Raw genomic sequence first — 23,013 nt, forward strand, 5'->3', positions numbered from 1 at the left:
TGCACCATTGGTAATCCTCAAAGTGCAGAGTGCAGCGGATCTTGGTGATGTCCCAAATCCCGGCCATCATCAGTGACTGTTCCCACAACAGCAGTGATTTTGTTCGCATGACTGGGCAGCATCGTTTTATGGATCAGGTGGATGACAGCAATGCGAGATCTCTTGGTCCTGCTCATGAGAAACCTTCTCGGAGTGAACCTTTTGAAGTGGCCATTCAACGGGTGGGCCAGGAACTTGCACAACTTGACCAAGAGCCTCAGATACGTATCTTAACTCTTTGGCTCTTTACTGTGCACTGTACAGTCTCTGTTGTGCCTAAACATGACTCCTATCTTAATTTACGTCACAAATTATTTTAAATTGCTCTGTATCCTCAGTCAAATACAACAGTAGAAATACTACATCCTTTTAAATTTTCTACACAGTGGATGCAATCTGTATCACTGCTACAGGTGTCAATATTAGAACATTCACTGTACACCACAAGTATTTTGGAAGGGTTCTTGAGACTTTTCAACACATTCAACTTCAAATAAAATACACTGTGTCTCTGGCTCATATCCCATAGATATTCTATCTTTGTATGGTGATGCTCTCCCTGACCTTTACTGTAGCCACCATTAGCTCTTCCTCAGCTTTTAGTTTCTCTCAGCCTTCATTCAGCCACTTTTGTTGCTTGACCTTATGTTTAACCTTATGTTCCTTTTCTGCTAAATGTTAAAAATCTCTCATCCACTACATTTGACAGAGAAGGTGAGATTGCTTACTAGAATGTAGGCCCATGGAATTCCTGACAAATATGCTTTTTTGGTGTTTGATGTGATTGAAGAACACACTTTTTTCTTAACCAAGGAAAGAATTCTGCGATCATCCATTTAACTGTCTTCTTGCCATCTTTTAGACATCATGTTGTTAATGCACTGGGTAGTGCATTCCTTTGAGTTTAGCCAGTGGTTGCTTGTGGTTTGAACAAAAAGGCATGAAGCTCAGATAAAAGTCATTCACCAACTTGTGCAGCGACTCTGTGCTTTTCGGTGGTAATAGGGTGATTACGGTAAACCCAGGAATGGTGTCACAGCAGCTCCGTGAAGATGGAGGTTGGTTGCGAGACGGGAGTGTGAGTGTGTGTGATGGAGCTCTACAGAAAACAGACATTTTATCAGACATTCGGCTTCTTTTCACCATGTTTCTGTGGCACCGTGTCTGGGATTACCGTAATGACCCTAATATCACTGAAAATGAGTTGATGCTTTCAAGAGCCATTGGAATTTTTCGACTGTGCCAGTGGATCAAGAGTTACAGTAGTTTGACCAAAAGGTTTGACCTAAAACCTTGTAATAGGTTAATACAAGAGTGAGGGTGTTCTCAAACACATAACATACCAACCACTATGTAAAGCAACAGGCTTCCTTCCATACTCTATCTACCTCAGGTCAAGTCTTAGGGTAGTAAAACCTGAAAAAGTAAACGTTCCTATAAATAGTTCAACAACATATATGCTTTAATCAGTTATATTTATTAGAAACACCCTACCCTAAACTCCCCCAACCTTGCACATTGGTTTATGCCAGATGTTTCATAAGCAAGTGATTGAGCTCCTTTTACTCTTACAGGTAAGTTGTGCTAACATTAACACAGACTCCACACATGACATAGAATTGAGGTTTACCGGACAAATAATAAGTTGTGAACAACACCAGGCCCCCTCTGTTCACCTTCCACAAAGTATCACTTAAATAATACTACCCCAAATTCAATAAACCGATTAAAGAATCCCAAATATTTAATGTTTATTCCTTTTTCTTTAGCTTTTTTGAGATTAGTCCCCCATTAAAGTAATAATAATAATAGCAAATGTAACAGAACAGAAGGCGACTTTTGTTGTGATTTGGCGCTATATAAATAAAATTGAATTGAATTGAATTGATCTCCATCACAAGCCTTTTTAACCCTTTCATGCATAGTGGTCAGTGGAAAGCTATTCAAAGGCTGTTTTCTTGTATTTGTGTCAATGTTGATGATATACTTGCACATAAACCACTACATTGGACACTGATGTGTCACACCATACCCTGACAACCCACTGGTCGCTTAATGTTACTATAGATGTATGGCATATTTCATTTCAATTATTGCTATTTAACCCTGTCATGAATGAATTATGACAACCTCTTAATTAAGGTTGTCATAATTCATGCATGAAAGGGTTAAAATGGCTCCTAAACTTTTTTTCCTATCCCTCTAACAGGTTAATTTGGGTTTTCACTTGCATCGACATCTCCTTGGACCTCATATTGAGAGTTGCGGTGAACAGTAACTAAATGCAAGTTCAGCACTTGGAATGAACTCCAGGTCTTTTATCTTCTTAATTTGTAATTCACCTGGGCATAAAACTCTATCTAAATCTATCTGTCAACTGTCTAATTATTCTTGAGCCTCTTATAATGGGGGACTATTTCTAGATGCCTAAACAGTTAATGCAGCTCATTAGTTCAACCCCACGAATTAAATGTGAAAGACTCGCGACCTGCCCAGGGTGTACCCTGCATCTCCCTATGACAGCCTTGATATATATCAGAGAGAGAGAGAGAGCTTTTTCCACAGACAGCTCCCCCTCAGTCTGAATGGCAACTCTAAATCAACTCTCCATGAGCCATGTGTGCAGTTTTTGGTTTGTGAACTACGGCTGAAATGACAGATAGCTCTCCAAGAAAGATTTAATAACCAAGTGTCCAATTTTATTTTGAACCCTTGCAGTTTGGGTTCCATGTGTTTTAAAGGGCCACGACTACCACCCACTTTGTTAAATATTGATGCAAAACAGAAATTAAAATTAAAGCTGAAACCTGGCACTCCACTGCTGCGCGTATAACTGTCCAAATACTGTCTCGACTGTAAATAATGTTATTAATCATTCATACACAGGGTTAGAGTGTAGCTCATTTCCACATCCCAGCAGCTGAAAGCACAGATGGATGGATGGCAAATGCACTATAATTCAGTTCTATTATTATTAACACATATTGTACATTTTGTGTCAGAAAGGAGTTAATGGCAGTCATGTTGTGTTAACATGTTCAGCTTAGTACAATTACCACATGGTGTCAAGCGTATGCAGGGAAGCTGTCTGAAAATAGCAGACATGTAATCTCTGGGATTTCATCTGTGTTTTCCACATTTTCAAGACACTGAAAGTTTGAACTTTTACTTGAACTAATAGCTTGGGAAATTCACACACTCATACACACACACACCAGTGGTGACACAGCTGCCATGCATGGCAGACGTCCTGCTATCAGGAACAACTTTAGTGGTCAAAGCAAACCTCTGAATGTGGAGAGACCAAAGATCAAACTGTCATCCACGAGAACCTTCTCTGCAGCCTGAGCTACAGCTGCTAATATTCGTAAACGTTCATCTTACATTTGATACAAAAGCAGCTAATATTTAACCCTGTAACACCAAATGTATCATGTTTAATACATGTGTTTTTGGGAGTTTTTCAGACCTCTACAATATCAGTCTGATTTTGTTTTCTGGAAAAACTTGAATAAATTACATAAAAATGTCAGCTGTAGCAAAAATTACACAAATAAAAAAATATATCTGCAAGTTTCTCTTTGTTTAAAAAAAAATTCACTCATTTAAAAAAAATAATTTTTAGGCTTTACAGGATAAAGACTTTTGAAAAAACTGATATTAATTGCTGTAACATTGGCTAATAATGAAAATTATGTACAATAAATAAATAAATAAAAATAGAAATTGTGGTATTATGTGTTACAGCAGTGAAGCAAATGTGACAATATAATTAACGAGTGTTGAAAAAAATGACTTTTAGTTTACTCTTCCTGTTACCTCTCTGCTTCACTGCAGTCAAATTGGCTGAAATTATGAAAGATTTTTTGCTAGCAATAATTTAAGCTGTGCGACCATCTGCTGTTCGGAACAGTAAATCAAATCTGTCTAGCTGCTTACATGCTGCAGAGTCACCCGACATATAACACACGTCGGATAAAAGATAGACATGAGAGATTTACACCATGCTTTCAAACTTCTGTCCCGCTGACACTGAAACATAAAGAGGAAAAACTGCTCGGGTGAAATGAAGGCATTGCTTTAGAATTCATTTTGTTAGCTCCTATACAAAAGGTCAGCAGCCATCCTTGGAGCTGATGTTCGAGTCTTCATTAACCTTTCCCACTAGCTGTGTAATTCAGGGGTTGCGGTCTGACACAAAATCTGAGATACCCGATACCGTGAATCACTTCTGCAGCATTGGTGAGTGGTCACATGAAGCAGTACTCTACAAAAGCAGGATAACCAACAAGCAGCTCAGTTCATATCAGGGTTAACATACTTGTCTTGCTAGCCATGTCTCCCTCCACAGCCAGTATTCTTGTAAGACTTGAGAGCCCATCTGAGGTTTAATTGCATGTTGACCCTGAAGGTCAGAATCTCTCTCTGTGTGTGTATCTTCCCTGGAGACATGAAGCTCTGCAGAGACACCAATCATTTTCTTTCACATATTTGAGGAGGGAAAGGCACTGATCAACACTGGGAGGTGGAATGAAGCGAGGCTTTTTGGAGTGGGGAAAAAATGTGTAGAGATGTTAAAGTGGGTGCTTGACTGTGTAGTCAATCGGAACCTTTGTCTGTATGAGTACAGATACATTTGAAACACTGTTAATGTGCTTCTAAACACAACCAATGAGTTTAAATATTCATGTTTTTATTTATTTTACACATATATTCCAGCCATTGTAACACATTTGTGTTCTGTTACGACATAATGAGTGTTAAATAGGTTACAGTCAACATTTGTTGCGATTACTCTGATTCCTCGGCTTCACTGTCTTTTCCAGCTACGGAGCTCCTTTTTTCTTTTACCAGGTAAAGTTTAAACAATTCAACAGTTTGTTACAAATTCCACCATTTCCACTACCTGGAGAGAATATAAACAAAGTGTGCTGTCTGTTTTGGATGCAAAATCGACCCTTCATTTTCCCTGGAGATTGAGTACCTGGTGTCAGACATAATTGCGCAGTGAAAGAGAGGCTCGAAGGGAACCAATCTAAATGCCATTGGTGTTTTTTTTTTTTGTTGTTGTTTTTTTTTAACTCTATAGCCATTAAATTGAGCAATCAACATTTACTTCATGATGATAAAAGCAAAAATGTGTCTATTCCCACTCTAATGTAGAATTTAATGAGTAATACAAACTTTCTGTCTCTGGCCTTTTTCATCGCTGACATGTCTGAGTGAAGAATGTGCAGAAATTTGAAGCCAGTGACGGTCAGCTGCCTCTTTATCCTGAATATGTTTTCTCCTGTTGGAATGTTCCTGGACCTTGCGCTATGAAGCATCCATCCTAGTGGAGCTCTTCACTCCCCTGATTTGATTTATACCATCCAGCACTAAATTCAGCACCTCACACTTCACTCATCCACATGCACACAGAGTCTGAGTGAGGCTGTGACCGACTGCTGTCTGCTCTGATCCCTACATTATGATCATTAATGCAGAACTTTCTCCGAACACTGGTCAGCACAGTGTCAGAACGCATTTTAAAAGAATTTTTGTGTCACAAAAAACCCCCCGAAACCCCACAGCTTTTCATCCGCACCTTCAAAAAACAGGAAATGAAATCAGTCACCCAGTTCAGAGTGTATGCCTCTTCACACGCTCGCACACACACACACACACACACACAGTTTCCACTAGGATGCAGCTTAACATCCCAAATGACAAATCCTCACACACAATGTCTGGCTCGAGGGCTGTACCTGACATCAAAGTTGTTTCTGCTAAGGTCAGAAGCTGACTTGTTCTATGTGGGTGAGGGGCAGGCAGTGCTCTCGCCGTACACAGACGGAGAACTGCAGTTATGATACAGCAGCAGTTTTATTAAAGGGTTCAGCAACGGATGCTGGGGTTTACTTACACAACATAAAGTATATAACCACCCTAAAGCGAAGTTACAAAGCCCACCGTGAATACAGCCTGGGATCACAACACTAAGTCAATATTAAAGGATACTGGGACAAAAAAAACTAAAGTATCATAACATAGTACAATCAATTCTTTAAGTAAGTAACTGTTATAAATCAAGTTCCCTGAATGAATTATTAAGGTTCATCACTCATGCATTATTTATTTATTTATTTCAATAAAGGCTCACTTCTCTTCCCTTCATCTGAAGACTACCCGAGCAAGCTATAGGAATTGCCGTCAAACTATATGTTTTGCTAAAAGGCAGGAAAACCCAGCATTGATTTGTAAATCAGGAGGTCCTGCAATGCACATTTTTCTGATAAATCAGAGGACAGGCAGTAAAAAAAAAAAATCCACAGTGCTTCCACCACATCGGACGAGACCTAGGTGCCAGCTGTTAAGTCTAAACAAAACTGTCATCCTCAAACAAAGCCTTAAGACAGATAAACCCATGTTTGGAAGCTTTTATTAGTGCACTTACAGCAAGGTAGCGCACAGCTCTGCCGTGCACACAAACACACCGCAGACAGAGAAAATAGTGCATCTGTGAATGACAGCCAAATGCACTGAGCTGAAATGAAACAGTGCACATGGATAATATGAGCCTTGAGCTCGACTACATTATCAAACAGATAAAAAGCTGCTTGTGTTAAATAAACCTGTTCCCGATTGCCAGCTCTGACAAGTTGGCCCTACCTACACAAGTTTGATGGGATTCTTCCCTTAGAATAAAATTTTGAGACTGGCACTAGTACACTGTAGTTCCAAAGAGAAAATGATCAGCTATGGCACTGAGCTGCTTATTATTGTCTCCAGGTGCACACACACACACACACACACACACATATATATATGTATATATATATCTGAATTATACCTATGTGGATATACTAACAGGGTATTATTTTGTTTATGACAGTATGTCACAGGGTACAAGTCAGTTAAAAGAATTGCAATGGCAATAGCTTTATTTTTGTTAACTCAGTGGAGTGGATCGTTGTTCCCTTGTTTTTTTCCTTCTTTTTTGAGGAGCAGTTATTTACAAGGCCGCACAGATGAAGAAAAGTAGCTTTGAGGGTGCCAGCAGCTGCTGTAACATGTATTGTCAGAGTGTCTGTGTCACCAAATCAACATCATTTAAGTATTAGACAGGTAAACGTCAAGTTCACTTGACAGCTCTTTAAAAAAAAATAACCCCTGCATTTAGGGACTCTGTGCTTAGGGCCTGCAGCCACTGGCTAGACACACACACACACACACACACACACACACACACACAAATCAAGACTAACATCAGGCCGACATCTAAATGCTGTATGTATGCAAATACATTCAGTAGTTTTAGGCAGACCATTTAAACAGGCAAACAAGAAATGTAATGAAAAAAAAAAACCAAAAAAAAAAAACAATGGCCGAAATAACGTTAACAAGCAAATCTCCACTCCTTAATGACCATCTCACCCAACACAGGGGCTATTGCACAGGCATGATTACATTAAGCTCCCTGTAATCTCTGCAGTAGATGGAGGCTACTTAACAAGCTGCCTTAAGCTCTTCAGCAGGCTTTCTGTCAACTACTGGGAGCCTGCAGCGTGCACAGACGGACACCCTGACTGACAGACCAGAACACAGGGAAGAATCAACACAAGCACTCAAAAGCTGATTCTGGGAGATTTACAGTCTGGCATGTGACTGGGTGGAAAAAAGGCATTATGCCAATAGCTTGTTAGCTCTTGGCATATAGGCTACATGCTGTGAGCACACTATGTTTATATGCTTGGTGCTTTGGCAACAGATGTCACTTGCTCTGCTGACTACCTGAAGGTAAATGGTAACATCTTCCTGAGCGCTTAATATATCTGCTATAAAGGCAAACTGAATCACACAGGAATTATCTTTTTTTTTTTTTAAAGCAGCATTTATGGAAAACAGACACAATGCGGAAATAGCCAAGATAGACACGTAGACAGGAGGAAAATAAGATCAATAAAATAAATACGCAAAACATGATTTGATGCTAATAAAATCAGCTCCAAAAGCGGCTCCGTGCTCCTTTTCATAAGATGGATCAAAACAGACTGGTAGAGGAGCTTCTAACAGTTTGATTACATTGTTAAGAATATTGATGATATGGTGACAAATTCAACACTGTCTGATGAAAGCACTCATAAATCCACAACAGTCTGCACAATTGCTATCTTCAAAGAGGAGTGCAAACATCTGCTGGTGAATGTTTTATAATCCTATCAGAAAGACAGATGTGCTCCGAACACAGCAGCAGCAAATGAGAACAGAAGGACAAACACAATCCACAAGCATTTTTTTTTATTTTATTTTATTTACTTACATGTGCTTAAGTAAAAAAGATTATTCTTGGCTTGCAGGGGTAACCTGATTTCAGAAACATCATAAAAATAAGAAATCTGGTTTTCCCTTTATTTTTTTTCGGGGAGGGGGGTTAAAGGATTAAGAGAAACTTGGTTAACACAGTTAGATCTCTGCTAGGGTTTGTAAACATTTTTCTAAAGTCTGCATGTAGACAAAAATCAAGGGCAGTACAAGACTTTGGGATTTAGCATCACACTGGTGTGGCGTGTGCCAAGATACAAGAAGCTAAAACTGATTTATTTCTTAAAGCCAATATAAGCTTTACCTACATATAGTGCTCTGCAAAAGTCTTGAGCCAGCCCTTGGTGTTTTATATTTTGTATTCAAAAAGCCAAAAAATGTTGTAATTAAAAAAAAAAGAAAAAACCCCAAAGCAGTAGTTTTTCTATTTTTGTCTTTGTGGAAATTTGCTGTTTAGCCACTTAACACTGAATTCTGAATCATTCCAGCATAAAAAGGGACCTAACTCATTGGAGGGACCATTGTTGTGTCTGCACGACAGAAACCTGTGCCAAAAAAATAAAGAACAAAACTGTTTTAGTCTGTTGTAATAACACATAATTTGTTCCCACCGCTTTAGTTATATCTATGAAAAATGCCAAGGCTTGCACGGTTTTATAGACTTTTGCATCAACAAGGTAATTGCCAAAGAGTTGTTAGCTAAACACTTGCCATAACTCAGGATGACATCCAGTGTGTTCTCAGAGGACAAAAGAAGAGGTGGCAGACAAAAAAAACACAGCAAATGAACACTATCTGAAAGTCATGTTCTTAAGAAATAAGAAAAGAAAAGTCCAGCAAAGACCTGACCCAGGACCTGAGAAATACATCTGGCCCTTCATTTGGTTCATCTACTATTCACTCAGTGCAAGGATGGCTGTCAAGAAGCCATTCATCATAAGGAAGGGGAAACAGGGGGAAAAGGCGGACGTATGCCAATTTACACAAGAACTAGACTGAAAATCAGTGGCAACGGGTCATATGGAGTGATGGATCCAAATTTGAAAATTCTGTAAGTACTGAGGAGGTCAGGAGAGAGGTGAAACAGCATCTACAGCCATCTGTAAAACACAGTGACGGCTGTCATGGATTGAGGCTACATTACATTCAGTGATGTTGGATACGTTGTTAAAATTGGTTGAATTATGAATCCATGAAAGTACCATTAGATTTTGATCCAGCATTTGGAAAACATCTGATTGTCAGTGACCTCATTTTTCATGCTTTCAACACACTGCCAATGCTGTAAAATACCTGAATAGAAAAATACACAATGGGACACTAGCAGTCTTGGCTTCCCCAGAGCCTGGACCTTAACATTATTGAAGCAGTGTGGGATCATCATGACAAAGAATGGAACAAAATGGAGCCAACATCCAAAGAAGAGCTTTGAATGTCCTTGAAAATCCTGAAGACTACTTAAAGAAGCTGTACGACCTCTGTTTCTGCCTTACTTCATGTATTTCTATGTATATTTGTACATGTTTTAATAAACCGCTGACCTATTTCCAAGCAAAATACAAAGAAATGACAAGTGGCTCAAGAAGCTCAAGACTAGTGTTAGGAGATACTGATCAGCCACATACCGAGATGATCCTTTCTTAGCTGAACTTTTTAGAATGCTAATCTCAAAAAATGTCATAAAAACACAGATTACCCGAGGCTAATGTAGAAATCATCATCTTACTTAATCAGCTGCTGATCAACTTCTTTTCAGTTAAACGGTAGCAGCAGCTATATCAAAAGTCCTATTCGCGTGCTTGCTCAGATAGGAAATTTAGAATCAGCAAATGTTTGTGCAGCATCTCTCCCACAGTCGTCTAACCTTTCCCCCCCCCAAAAAACAGCACTCATCCCAGCCTAATGGCAGTAATATCCTAAAGGACATGTCTGACTCTGCCTGCTGTAATGCTTCCAGTGGACAGCTCATGCTCTGTCTCAGCACCACAATATTATTTCTTTATGTCAGATATTTAGGGTGAAAACAGAGGTTTGCTTCATTGTCTAGAAAAGTAAATTGAATTTGGATAGAGTGACTGCTGAGTTTGCAAACTAAACATTAAAAAGAAAAATGCATGCTTTAAACAGAAATGAGATTGTACTCGTAGGTTTTCAATTCTGCGCCTTACAGATCATTTAGAGATATGAAACAACTGGAGAAACTTCCATCCTGGATTTGCTTTATTTTTCAAACCAATAAACTAACAGGCATGAAATATTGAAGAACCTGCGAGTCAGATAGAGATGCTGAAAAGCCTATAGCGTTGCCTCCGACGTGCTCAAAAAGGCACTCTAAGCCTCCCGAGGAGTGATACAACATGCACACAATCGTACATTCAATCTCAAAAACTTTTACATTTCAGTTCTTAGCTGAATTGAATATTTGAGAGTGATTGCAGTGCTTTCGATAAAAGCACCATTTGATAATGCAGACCCGCAGAGCACTTTGATATATCTACTCTCATTAATTATTTATGCCGTGGTCATTTTTAGGCCCTTCCTTTTAACAAATAAAATAGTAATAATAGAAGACATTACCCTAAGCCGTAAGGATGTGTTTAAATGGCATTTGAAATCACCCTTTTGCAGATGGCAATGCTTGCCCAAAGGATTATTCTGCTGAATGGATTGTGCCTGTATATATATATATATATATATATATGTATGTATGTATATGTACAGGCATCTCAGTTTCTTTGATTATTTGTATAGATAGTTGAACACTTCATAACTTATTTTTATGTGTGCTGTGTGTGTGTTTTGGGAGCAAGTAATGACAGCTTTCTTCTTTTATGTCCTATCTGCCATCATCCCTCCTACCTCTGTTGTCCAACAGTCTCTGGGGCATGAGTTATGGCAGTGAGGAAATATTGACCAATTTCCTCTGACAACCATTCACATCAACCTGCATGAAATGTCTCTTCTCTTCTCTTCTCTTCTCTTCTCTTCTCTTCTCTTCTCTTCTCTTCTCTTCTCTAGTGGTTACTGTGTACTATACTAGCCCTATCCAAGATGCACAGCTCTGTTAAAACTGGAATATTAACTCTGACAGCTAACAATATCATTATGATTTAGCAACATAGATTTGATCTGATACATCTTTTTTGCTCCTGTTCATTTATTTTTATCCTGTTTAGCGTCTTCTCTTTAAAAAAAAAATGGAAAAAACACATTTATTTCTATTTGACATATGAGTCATCGTGCTATAGAGGATGCTCCCTGCAGTGCGGGAAACTCATATTCTGCATAGTATCTTACAGTCAAGAAAAGTCAGCATGTTATTCTAGTTATTGATTTGTCTTTCGTATAAGGGTACCACCACTCTGCTCACTTCACAGTTACTAAAACCCTACATTTAGTCGTTATCTACAGTTTTCCATCTCAGTCTCTGAATCAACCTGGTAGACTGTCATTTTTTTCCATGTAGCCTCTAAACTGTATTTATTGACTGTGTAAAATTCTGTTTTTTCCCCCAATTATTACATATTTTAATTATAGTAAAACAAAACAAACAAACAAAAACCTTTCTCTAAGTATTCACCACATCACAACCAACTTTACAGCATCTGCAGTTTGCGAGCAGTCAATTCAATTAGATTTATTTCAGTTTTACTTATAAATGGCCAAATCACAGCTGCAGCCACCCCAGGGTGACTATTCTAAGGTAAAGACCCTACATTAAGTCATTAAGACCCTACAGATAAAACTCTTGGCAACAGTGGAAAGTAAAAACCCCCATTTTAACAGGAAGAAACCTTCAGCATAATCAGGCTCAGGAAGAAAAGTCATCTGCCATGACTGGTTTGGGATGATGGGAGGAGGACACTTTCAACCACTGCAACTGGCTGTTCCTTTTGCACACTTGTATGTTTTTGTTTTATTTGTTTTTTATTAAAAAAACAACAATAACACAGTTATTGCCAAACCAATAACTACGTCATTAAAAAAAAAATCAAGGGAAACCTTTCATAACCTGCAATGTGTGTAATAGTAAAATTAGAACATTTCATGGGGAGCTTCAGCTTCCCTGTAAGAAAAAATGCCATTAAGAAATGTTAACAATATGCAAAACATATTTACAAAATAAAGTGAGATTTTCCTGTATGGAACGTGACCCCAGCAGCCGGTTCCAGTGCAACACTGGCGTCACTTGATAAAACTTGGCTGTCAGTGAATTTTCTAACCCTCAGTGAAAACCAAACCAAAATCCTGTATGTTTTTTTATTAACCCTGTTCACTGTCAGGCAGCTCAGTTCACAAATTTGACTCCATTGCTCAGATCTCTAATTTCATGCTGTAAACTTCATGTAAAGAACCTTGGTATAATCTTGACTTCTGCTCCCAAATTAGATTTGCAGATTAAATCTGTCGTCAATGCTGGCTTCTCTCAGTTAAGACTCTTAGCTAAAGCCAAACCCTTCTGTTCTTTTAACAACCTTGAGAAGGTGATCCACACCTTTATCACACCCAGGCTGGATTAATGCAATTCCTCATACGAGTGACCAAGTCTGCTAATTAAGAGTTTTCGAATCTCAATTAAAAATTCATCTTTTCTCTTTAACCTTTTAATTTTAGTTTAATTTTTAACTGTCTCATACTTATTTATAAATATGCTTTTAATTTTGCTCGTAATTATCCTCTTTGATTTTAATTATTTTCCATTTCTGTTTTGCAGTTAACTCCATCCTAATTGTTTTATTATTTATAATTATAATTAATTATATGTGTATCCTAATATTATCAAGGCATATTTGTATTTTGACACAGTACCAATATTTTATTCTCATAACCAGATTATTGGAAAAATCACACTTCATAGTGTGGATAGATTGATGGAAAAATGACTATGTGTTATTATTAATGTATAGTTTCAGAAGAAGTTAACCCCTTAAAAAAAAGAAGCAAATCTGAGATTCGTGATGTTAGAAATATTGGAATTTGTGGGTGGCTGTGTTGGTTTGGTCTGATTATGAGTCATGCATGGCATTATGGAACACATTTTCTTTGAACATGCTGCCATTTAAAACAGCTGGTGGTCTCTAATTTTTGCCCTTTTTTTGTAAAGGCAAATCTTATAGGGTGCTGTTAGAACAATGAAACAGAAATTGTCCACGCGAACCCACACATTAACGCCCTCCAAATGCTAAAACTATGGGAACTGCTACTGGTGATATCTGGTGAACATATTTGTCTACTGTATTAAGGTAGTGAACAGACCCTGAAAACACATTCTCCTAAAGGTCATCGCTGACTGATGCTACAGCTCTGCTGATTGACATCTAAATCTATGTAAGACAGCCGTACAATTCACAAGGCTCCCTAAAGGTCACCTTTTCACTGCAAATACTGCAGAACAGAAACATTTGATTGCATTTGAATTATCCATTTCAAAGTACAGGGAGCGATCTAATTTCTTTTCACTTATGGTATTATTTTTTAAATCCCTGCATCCTTGTTATCACTCTCCCTCCCTTTTGGATTCTGATGTTTTCATCAAGCCCACTCCCTTCGTTGTCTCCTCCGAGTCCCAATCGCTCTCCTCTGTTCCTTCCCTTCTGCGAGTAACCTGCTCATCTTTCAGTGTGTCTGCAGCAGTCTCTGCAACAGTGCTACAGTATGTCAGTATGCTAATGAGGTGGCAGCATATGGCTCATTCCTTATTTAAGCTCAGCCGTCAGACAGGCACTAAGCCACTCAACTCACCATGCATCTCCTCTCCCTACCTGCCCCAGTTGGATCACACCACGCTGATCTCTTAATGAGGCTCAAGCGTTATCACAATCAGCTCAACACACCAGGCCGGATCAGTAACTGCTATATTATCACCTCAATCGGAGCTGTTAATCCTTTTATAGGACCATACGCAAAGTCTGCTCACTTTGACACTGCTGCATCTTTCGAAAAACGGACGGGAACTCTGACAGGAAAGCGCGCTCGCGTTCAGAAACTGTTTTTGTGGGAGTGTGCTCGCTTTAACGCACAAACAGTAATTCATGCACGGAGATACACAGACACGCGCACGCATACACCCTCCCACTCACACACACACACACACACACACACACACACACACACACACACACACACACACAAGCTGCTATCCACTGACAGGCTGGTATGTAGCTCTATTCCATCATGCTGGGCTAAGCACTCTGTCACTCTGACAGTCTGGCTTTATTTGATGATAGGAGGGTACGACCTTGCCTATCTCACGCAGTTAGTCACTGGTTTACAAGTGCACACACATGCACGCACAATTCACTGACATGCCGATTAAACAGCGACTTGAGCTGATATTTTATATGTGCTTATGTCACTGTCGCGGATGTGGAAAGCAAACTGAGACGCAGTATAATAGGATACCTATTTCAGACTACATTTGCCTTTGCTACGCTTCTTTTCATTATTAGGCTTGACAATGTGCATAATGACTGTAGCGCCATAATACGTCCGCCAGTATAAACAGTTAATTAGTGCGTAAAATGCAGACAATATAGCTGTGATTGCAGCCACAGACTGCGAGCAAAGTAGTTTGGAGGTTTGAAAATGTGCGCTCTCCTTTAAACCTTTGAAACTTCTGCACACATTCAGGAGGCAAGCCTTCAAGGAGTTTTAACTATCCATTACAAAAAAAAAAGAATAAACAAGGCAGCATTGCACCCTAACCTTTATAAATGGGAAAGATTTAATTATTCCCTTAAAGGATGTAGAAGACTTTTAATGCTGCTTATGTTACTTTGCGAGAAGCAGAAATCTTTTTCTTTAACAGCTCATTGAATAGATTTTTTAAACTATCCCTTCAAATACATGGGACAGAGCTGAAAAACTGGGCTCTTGGTTTTACTTACAAGTATCACAACCTATTATATATCAAAATATTGGATTGTGCAGCTTCAGTTTCAGAGTCTTAGTTCTCCATTAAAAACTGCTCTGCTTTCCTGACAGCTGCTACATTATGCTTTAGAACAAATAGACATAAATGGCTCTAACCAGTAAGAGTGTGTACGTGCCTCCGTGTGTGTTTTGTGTGAGATACATCTAAACCACACTTCCAAATATAACCTCAAACATCCCTGTGTAAATGTTTGTTCACCTCGCTTGTCTTTCATTCCCAACAGATGCAGTGCTTCCAGTATACAGTCTCACTTAAACCGTGATGTTTGCTTTAACAAGGCCAGACAGCTGACATGCATTTGATCAAAGAAAAACCACATTCTTAGGAAACAAAAATCTCTCTCTTTTTTTTCTTAATTAAATACAAAATATTACTGTACAAAGACAAGATTGCAAGAATTACAAAACGAAAAACACACAATCAGTGCAGGAATTTGTCAGCTATAATGAAAACATTTTCTCTTGTGAGTTTGATGCACAGCGAATGGAATTACGCATGAAGTCAGACGCTGTAAATGCTTTCTTTGCATTTTTTCTACTAGAAATCTCAGCACGGGCAAAACAAAAGAGTATCTGAATCTTTACTCATGATGATAGCACTTACTTAGCCTTTACTGAGCATTTACAAAACAAAAGGTGTCATCATCTTCTGCTGTGACTGCCCCTGTAATACTGGCTTTCCTTTTCTGCTTTATTAAATTATGACTCACAAATATTATGTTTTTGAAATTAAAAGCGAATCATGAACAGGAAACCTCTGTGTTTTAGTAATAAGAGTAAGACAATACTTTTGGATATAAAATGTCACAATTTCATAATTTTATCAGAGTTTAGACATGTATCTATGTGAAATTTTGTGCCAATAATTGTATGAATTCTTGAGCTACAGTACTGTGCAAATATACGCTGATATACAGCATATTATATAAGGCCAACAGAGTGTAAACTCTCTTAGGCAGCTTTCTTTAAGTAGTCTTCAGGAAAGGTTCTCCAGGCTTCTTGTAGACCTTTAAAGCCTTTTTTAAGGGATGTTTGCTGCCTTTTTGTCCCAATTTTAATAATAATGTTGAGGTGTGGACTCTGACGAGGCCAATCCATGACTCATATTGTTCCATTGTGGGTTCTTCTGACTTAATTGTCATGCTGAAAAATGAAGCCGCTGCCAATCAGACTTTTCTGTGTTCATAATTCCACCCATTGTCCATCACTCCATAATACATGGTACCAACGATCTGGAGCCCAGTTCTTGTGTAATTTGGCATACGTCAGCCTTTCCCCCTGTTTTACTTCCTTAAAAATGGCTTCTTGACAGCCACCCTTCATCTGACACCATTTCTAATGAGGCTTCAGTGAAAAGTAGATGGATCAGCCAAAGAGCCCGATGCTTCTTTTAAGTCATGTCTCAGGTCTTTGCTGGATTTTCTCCTATTTCTTATGGACATGATTGTGAGATCCTGTTCATCTGCTGTGCTTAGTTTCTTTTAGAGCTGCCACATCATATTTTGTTTCCAACTCTTTTCAAATTTTTTAAGGACACATTGCAAATCACGCCAAGACATTTCTCAGCTTATAGGTCTTTGGGAATCAGCTTGTTAGTGCAAAAATGCTATTTTACACCTGCCAAACTATGTAACCTTTGTCATATTTAGGAGATTCAGCTAATAAACCTGGAACAGATTACGTGTTTTTGCAGTAGTAACAAAGTACCTAAAGATACAATACAATTTAAAATAGTTTCTTTGCTGTTGTATGTTATGTGTACGCGTGAGAGTGGTTCATCCCTTGAGTTAGGTGATGTTTTTATGCTTAAATGCTTCTTAGATCAGTTTTAAGTAGCTAACACCAACAAACAAAAAGGTCACGTACAATTCCTGGAGTGAATGAAAAAGCAGATAATGTCCAAAGAAAGACTTTGAAAGGCCTTCAGAAAGTGTGCTGGGACAGGCTTTAGCCCTCTGCGACCCTGAATTGGATAAGCAGAGGAAAATAGATGGATGGATGGATGGATGGATGGACTCAAGATGTTTGCATGGTACTGGCACAAAATATATTTTGTCAGGTCTGCTTCAACCACCAAGTTATAATTAGTTTTCTTAAAGTAAAGACCTTGAAAAAATCTCAAGGTGTTCATGACATATTGCACATATTGCTTTGTCCAATAACTGTTAACTTTATATTTACCCAGCAACATTTAAGTCCATCCTTGTCCAAAAAAGTATTGCAAAATTTCCCTCAAGACATCCAAGATACCGCATCTACAACAACAGTACAGACAGGCTGATGGACAACTTAAAAAATGCTTCTATCCATAAAAATTGAGTGTGGAGAAAAAAAACTAAAAAAAAAAACTGCTTTCAAAGAGGCCCACTTGAAAAATGTGTTTAAGATTTCTTTTCTTTGCTCTTCTTTGATAAAACTTTGATAACGCTGAGTGATAGATGGGATTCCTATTGCCGTACAACCATAATCGCAGCAGGTTCTCTGAAAATCTGTATATAAACTTGTGTCCTTGGTAACTCTGACTAAAATGGAAGCAATGTACCAGAAAAGAAAAATTCATGTTTGCGTAAATCATTCTTTTTTTTGTGGGGGGAGGATTTGGTTCATACATGCAGATTTTAAAAAGCAGACCTAATAAAACGACCTTCTATTACCTTGCATTCCCTGAATACATCTTGATTATTACCCTAGCCCACCAAAAGAGTGAATGTTCCTCCCTTGGGGAGAGACACACAGGGGTTAAAAGCTGTGTGTGTGCTCACTGTAGTACAAAAGTGTGTTTTTCTCTGACTCACCGTCCAGCCTCCACCGTCTGTCGTCATGTCACAGTAGACCTGGAAGCCTGAAGGGTGGTGAATAGGAAACACAGAATAGATGCCATCTTCTCTTTGTCCACTGGCATACAGATCACCACAGTCACGGGGACGTGAGCCTGGGGACATGCAAAAACAGGGAGTCATTAAATAAATTAGCTCTAATATGGATTTCAAAGGCAAAGCATGCACTTGTACACGAGTCTTGCTTTGCCCTCCATTTAAATCCAAGCACTGCCACTAACACATGAACACAGGAACTGTAAAGGAACAGTTTGAGTGTTGTGAAAAAAAGATTGATGATGAGATCGACGAGCAGGTGATGGATGACAAAAGCGGAACAAAACACGCTGTAAGTCTGTCAAAGACGAAATTATGGGAGGAAAAATATGAAAAGCAAGTAGGTCAAATGAAGCTGGGAAGACACGAGGGTGGAGCGCAGATATACAGCACCGTGATGCGAGATAATACAAGTAGCTGGGAAAGGAATAATCAAAAGGAAGTTAGAGAAAAAGAAGGATATCTTAGTGAGGAGGTATATACATTTGAGGGATATAAAACAGACAAGGAGGCAGAAAGATTGGAGAGAAGTATATAACAGGCAGAATTCGAGATGAGTTAGTGAAGAGGAGACGTGACAGTGACAGAGAGAGCTTGTAAGCCACAGCAGAGCAGAATAGTAGCACCCTTGTCTGTGACTGAGAAACCCTTCTTACACAAGGGATACAAAATCTATTCACCAGGAAGCAGGAGAGAAACTCTGTGATGAGGACAGTGTCATAGATTATGCATGCCTGCCTTCACCGGGTCAAACCCCTGAATTTAAAACAGCCAGGAGACTTCTTAAAAAGGCCATACAAGATTTTTTTTTTTTTTTTTTACAGAACCCTACATGATAGGAAATGTTTGCTCTCCCCGAAGCTTTTCAGTTTCTCCGTGTAAGCCTCGGCTAATAAGATCCGAACTTTCATCACCGTCACACATAAATGGTAACATTTCCTACTTCTTCTTTTCATTACAGGAAACTGGGGGTGTCTAGGTTCGATAGAGGAGTCGCTATTTAGGAATTCTCTAACGCAGTCATTTTTTTTTCAGCCTAATCATCCCTTAGAGCCGAGAAAATTTCCTTCCAAGTACCACCTTCATTGATTGCACTTACACTCTAGGCCTGCTTTTGCTTGACCTGCCTTATGGCTGCAAGATGTTTAATACAAAAGCATACAGTGGAAGCAATACATGAATGGGAATCAGTCGTTTTCAAATCTTCTTTCTGCAAGACTTGTTAGTGACACGGGCTTTACATTCACAACTTTAGATGTCTTATAGTTGTATGCATATATCTGGGCATCTATCATCAAACTACATGTTCTGTTAATTATTTTAAATACAACCCCACTGCATTAGATATATGTGGCCCTTTCATTGAATGCTATTACATTTTTTATTTAGTCAATGCAGAAAATTAAACAGTAATTGTGCACACAAAGTTATCAGTCTAATGAGTCATGGGAACGCCCCATTAGATATTCCAAAATGCATTTTGGAATAAATAAGAACATTACTTGCAGATCACTTACACATACTCAGACAAACGTTTTATCACATCTACCCAGAATCACATTACAAGGGAAGAAGTATTGGGACGTCTACACATTACATCTACAGGAGCTGATCGGCCACAGGCATCACGAAGCTCCCGGCACAGTTTTTGTGCTGGTGTTAATGCCAGAAGAGGTTTGGGACTCAGCAGTTTCTGTAGTTTTTAAAAGATTTCAGTTTGCAATAACACCACTTAAAATTTTAGTTGATCATGAAATATCTAGTATAGAACAAATTTCATCAAATTACCTGTTGCAACTGTGGCATCTTATTGAAGTATCGCTTTCAAATCAATAAGCTCTTTTTGTGAAGGCTGTGAGATTATTCTGTTATCATATGTTACCTTATATATGTAATCAAAGTAGTTGAATTATGATACTGCTGTAGATCATATTATACCCCTTAATATAGAGTGTGTGATCAGTATGTAGTTTTAGTTTGCATTATACTTCTGACTTAAAAGAGTGTGAAAATCATTAGATCTATTTGATTGACCTGTATTATTCGACACTGTTGAATGTGTTACATGGTTTCTTGACATTTCATACTGCTGAATCATGAAGAGAATGTTGTGTGCAGGAGACCTTGCGTCTAGAATAGAAGAGAAAGACCACATTCCATACCCCCACCTTTACGGAGAGCAGAAAAACAAGGAGCCGAGGTCATAACTTAGGCGCCGTAAGAGAGAAAACATGTGAATGTTTAGGCTTTTACGACTAGGTGGGGGCCACTAGGGGCTATAAAAGGCTGAGTAACCCGTCACCATTTGGAGGCTTGCTGTGACCCTCTGCAGGCAGGTCTCCCCATCATGATGGTTCTTATGCTCTTAAGTGTTGAATTGTATGGAAATAAAATATTGTTGATTGAGCATTTATACACCGAGTATTGTCCTTCCTTCAGCCCAAAGATTAAAAGAATTGGGAGATTTTAACAAGGCAGACTTGCATGTGTGCGTGCTTGACTTTATACACCTCTGGCAATGAGACTGAAACCTGTGTAGTGCATTTAATGATGTTTAGAGGTACTGTAAAAGCTTCAGCTCCAGCTCAAGAAGTTGTTTCAGCATACTGAGGTGAGTTTTGGATCATCGACCTGTTGAATTAGCCAGCCTCCTTTCACTCTCTGTTTCTTAACTTGAAATTTGAACTGTTATACTTAGATTTATAGGAATACATTTTTCAATTAGTCCTGAAGGTCTGCTACAAAACACCAAAAAAGAACATTTCTCTAAAGATATTTGGTGATTGTGGGCAAAGAGCTGTTTTATCAACAGCATGTACGGCTTATCGAGATGACTATTTGCATACTTCAGACATCTGCAATGAAACTGTAGGTTTTTTTTCTTTTATCTAGTGACTCATCCACGTAAACCTTGTCGATGCACTGAAATTGCACAATGAAATGATGTAGCACTTCTTCTGTGTCAGCTAAACCTTCCTGCAGGTCTTTTGCATTTTCTGCCCACTATTTTTTTGTTTTGTTTCAATCAAAGAATTTGTTTCAATCATTTCTTGAAAACTTTTTGGAAAGTAGAACTTAGAAGTTAGAATTGTTTTTATGTCTTTTATAGCATTTCTGTACTTTGTAGGCACAAATTTGCTTCATTTTCAGGGTTCTGAGTTGCTTAGGTGATCATGTGGTTGTTGATTATTACTATGAGGATTTAAAAAAAATCATAATAATTGACACAAACAAATAAGTTCATCAATTTTAAAACATAATGTCACTGAGATCTCTACAGATCTTTTAGAACTCAACATTGCCTATAATGTGAAAATGTACCATAACCTATAACATGTACAATATATCTGCTTTCTGGTTTCTGTTTGAATCTATTTTAAAGCGGCAAAGTAACCACTATAGTTTTTCCATAAATGTATGCTTCCAGTTGGTTCAGTTGTTGGGGACTATTCTCAGCCATGGATTTGAGACAACATTGGCTTCTAATGCAGTAGAGACGTGTAACAATACAGCAAGTCGAGCTCGCTGAGAGCTGCAGAGCAGGACTAATAGAGCGGTTTCATCAGAAACCCTGCTGCATGCAGGGACGGACTTCAGTGCTGTCAGTTTTGCATTCATATATCTTTGAAAATCTAATATGTTCTTTTGGGAATATAGAGCAAACAGTACTGACATGAATTATTAAAACATTCACACCGATATGGAAAAGATATGCAAAAAGATGTACTCAGTTTGAATTTCAGCAGTTTGTCGTCACCATATCTACCTGCCTAAATGCACTGAGTTGCTCTTATATGATTGGTTATATGAATATTTGCGTTAAAAAGTGGTTCAACCGGTCTGTCTAGTACATGTACTACATGTAATACAAGCTATTCTGTTGCTTTTCAACATGAGAACTTACATATGGGCATACAGCCAGTCAAAGATAGTCACTTTTTGCCTAAAGACTACATGCAAATCTATTAAATCTAACATAAAATATGTGCACACACAAATTTTATAGCATCTGGTTTTAACATTTAGTTAAAGAGTTACTAATGCTAGTAAAAATAAAAATAATCAATGCAAAACGAGTATGGGTGGTTAGGCGGAAAAAAAAATCATTTTTTGATATTCTGTGGTGCCGTTTTGCTGTCTATCCTAGTTTAGATGTTTTTCCTCCACACACAGAAAAAAACACCAAAAACCAAAAGAATCCAAAAAAGAAGAAACACTGATTTACCACCAGCAGCTTTGATGTACTTTATCTTGACAGTAACTCTAGGGGTTAAAAGCAGTAAAACCCAGCATAAAACTGCATTTCAGGATTTCACAAGCTTAATGTAGAGCATATTTATATTTTTATAAGCACATGTAAACATACCATTTAGCTATTTTGAAGCCTATTGGTTCACAGCATTGTGCCAAACTCTACTTTTGAAATTTCTGGGAGCACAGGTGTGGGAGCAAAGCAGGTGGAGCTGGATGCAGCTTGGAAGAGAGGCTGAATACGTTATTACTAGGAGGAATGTGGAATAAGCAGATGGAGTCAGGGTGAGCTTCAGTAATGACCGGTCACATGTGCTTCCCTCTTCCTCTTCAAGTAATAGATCAAATAATGAGAGGGAAGCAGGAGCCTACCATGAACATGGTCTGCAACATGTTAAAAAGCGAAGAGCAATCATGTCATTTTTTTTTAAAAATTACCTCTTTGCTCAAAAAGATTCTGTATCCTCTGCATGTCTCTGCAGCGAGCTTGTATAAAAGGACGGAAATGAGTTTTTTTGTTGTGCTGGTACCTCTTGTAACAATTTTTAATGAAATTATGGGATAAGGTCAGAAAAGCCATACTACATTTATCCCAAATTTGGAACAAAACAAC

General features: G+C 38.4%; 1 protein-coding gene across 2 annotated transcripts in view; it reads right to left on the reverse strand.

The window, feature by feature from the left end:
• Positions 1 to 23,013, reverse strand: part of fibcd1b (fibrinogen C domain containing 1b) — a 116,626-nt gene that overhangs the window by 41,114 nt on the left and 52,499 nt on the right. For both annotated transcript variants that reach the window (XM_005454534.3, XM_005454533.3), the window contains one exon: positions 18,072 to 18,208. In XM_005454534.3, the coding sequence (XP_005454591.1) occupies positions 18,072 to 18,208 (137 nt within the window). The remainder of the gene's footprint in view (positions 1 to 18,071; positions 18,209 to 23,013) is intronic.

Source organism: Oreochromis niloticus, linkage group LG7 (assembly GCF_001858045.2).
Source record: "Oreochromis niloticus isolate F11D_XX linkage group LG7, O_niloticus_UMD_NMBU, whole genome shotgun sequence".
NCBI lineage: Eukaryota > Metazoa > Chordata > Actinopteri > Cichliformes > Cichlidae > Oreochromis > Oreochromis niloticus.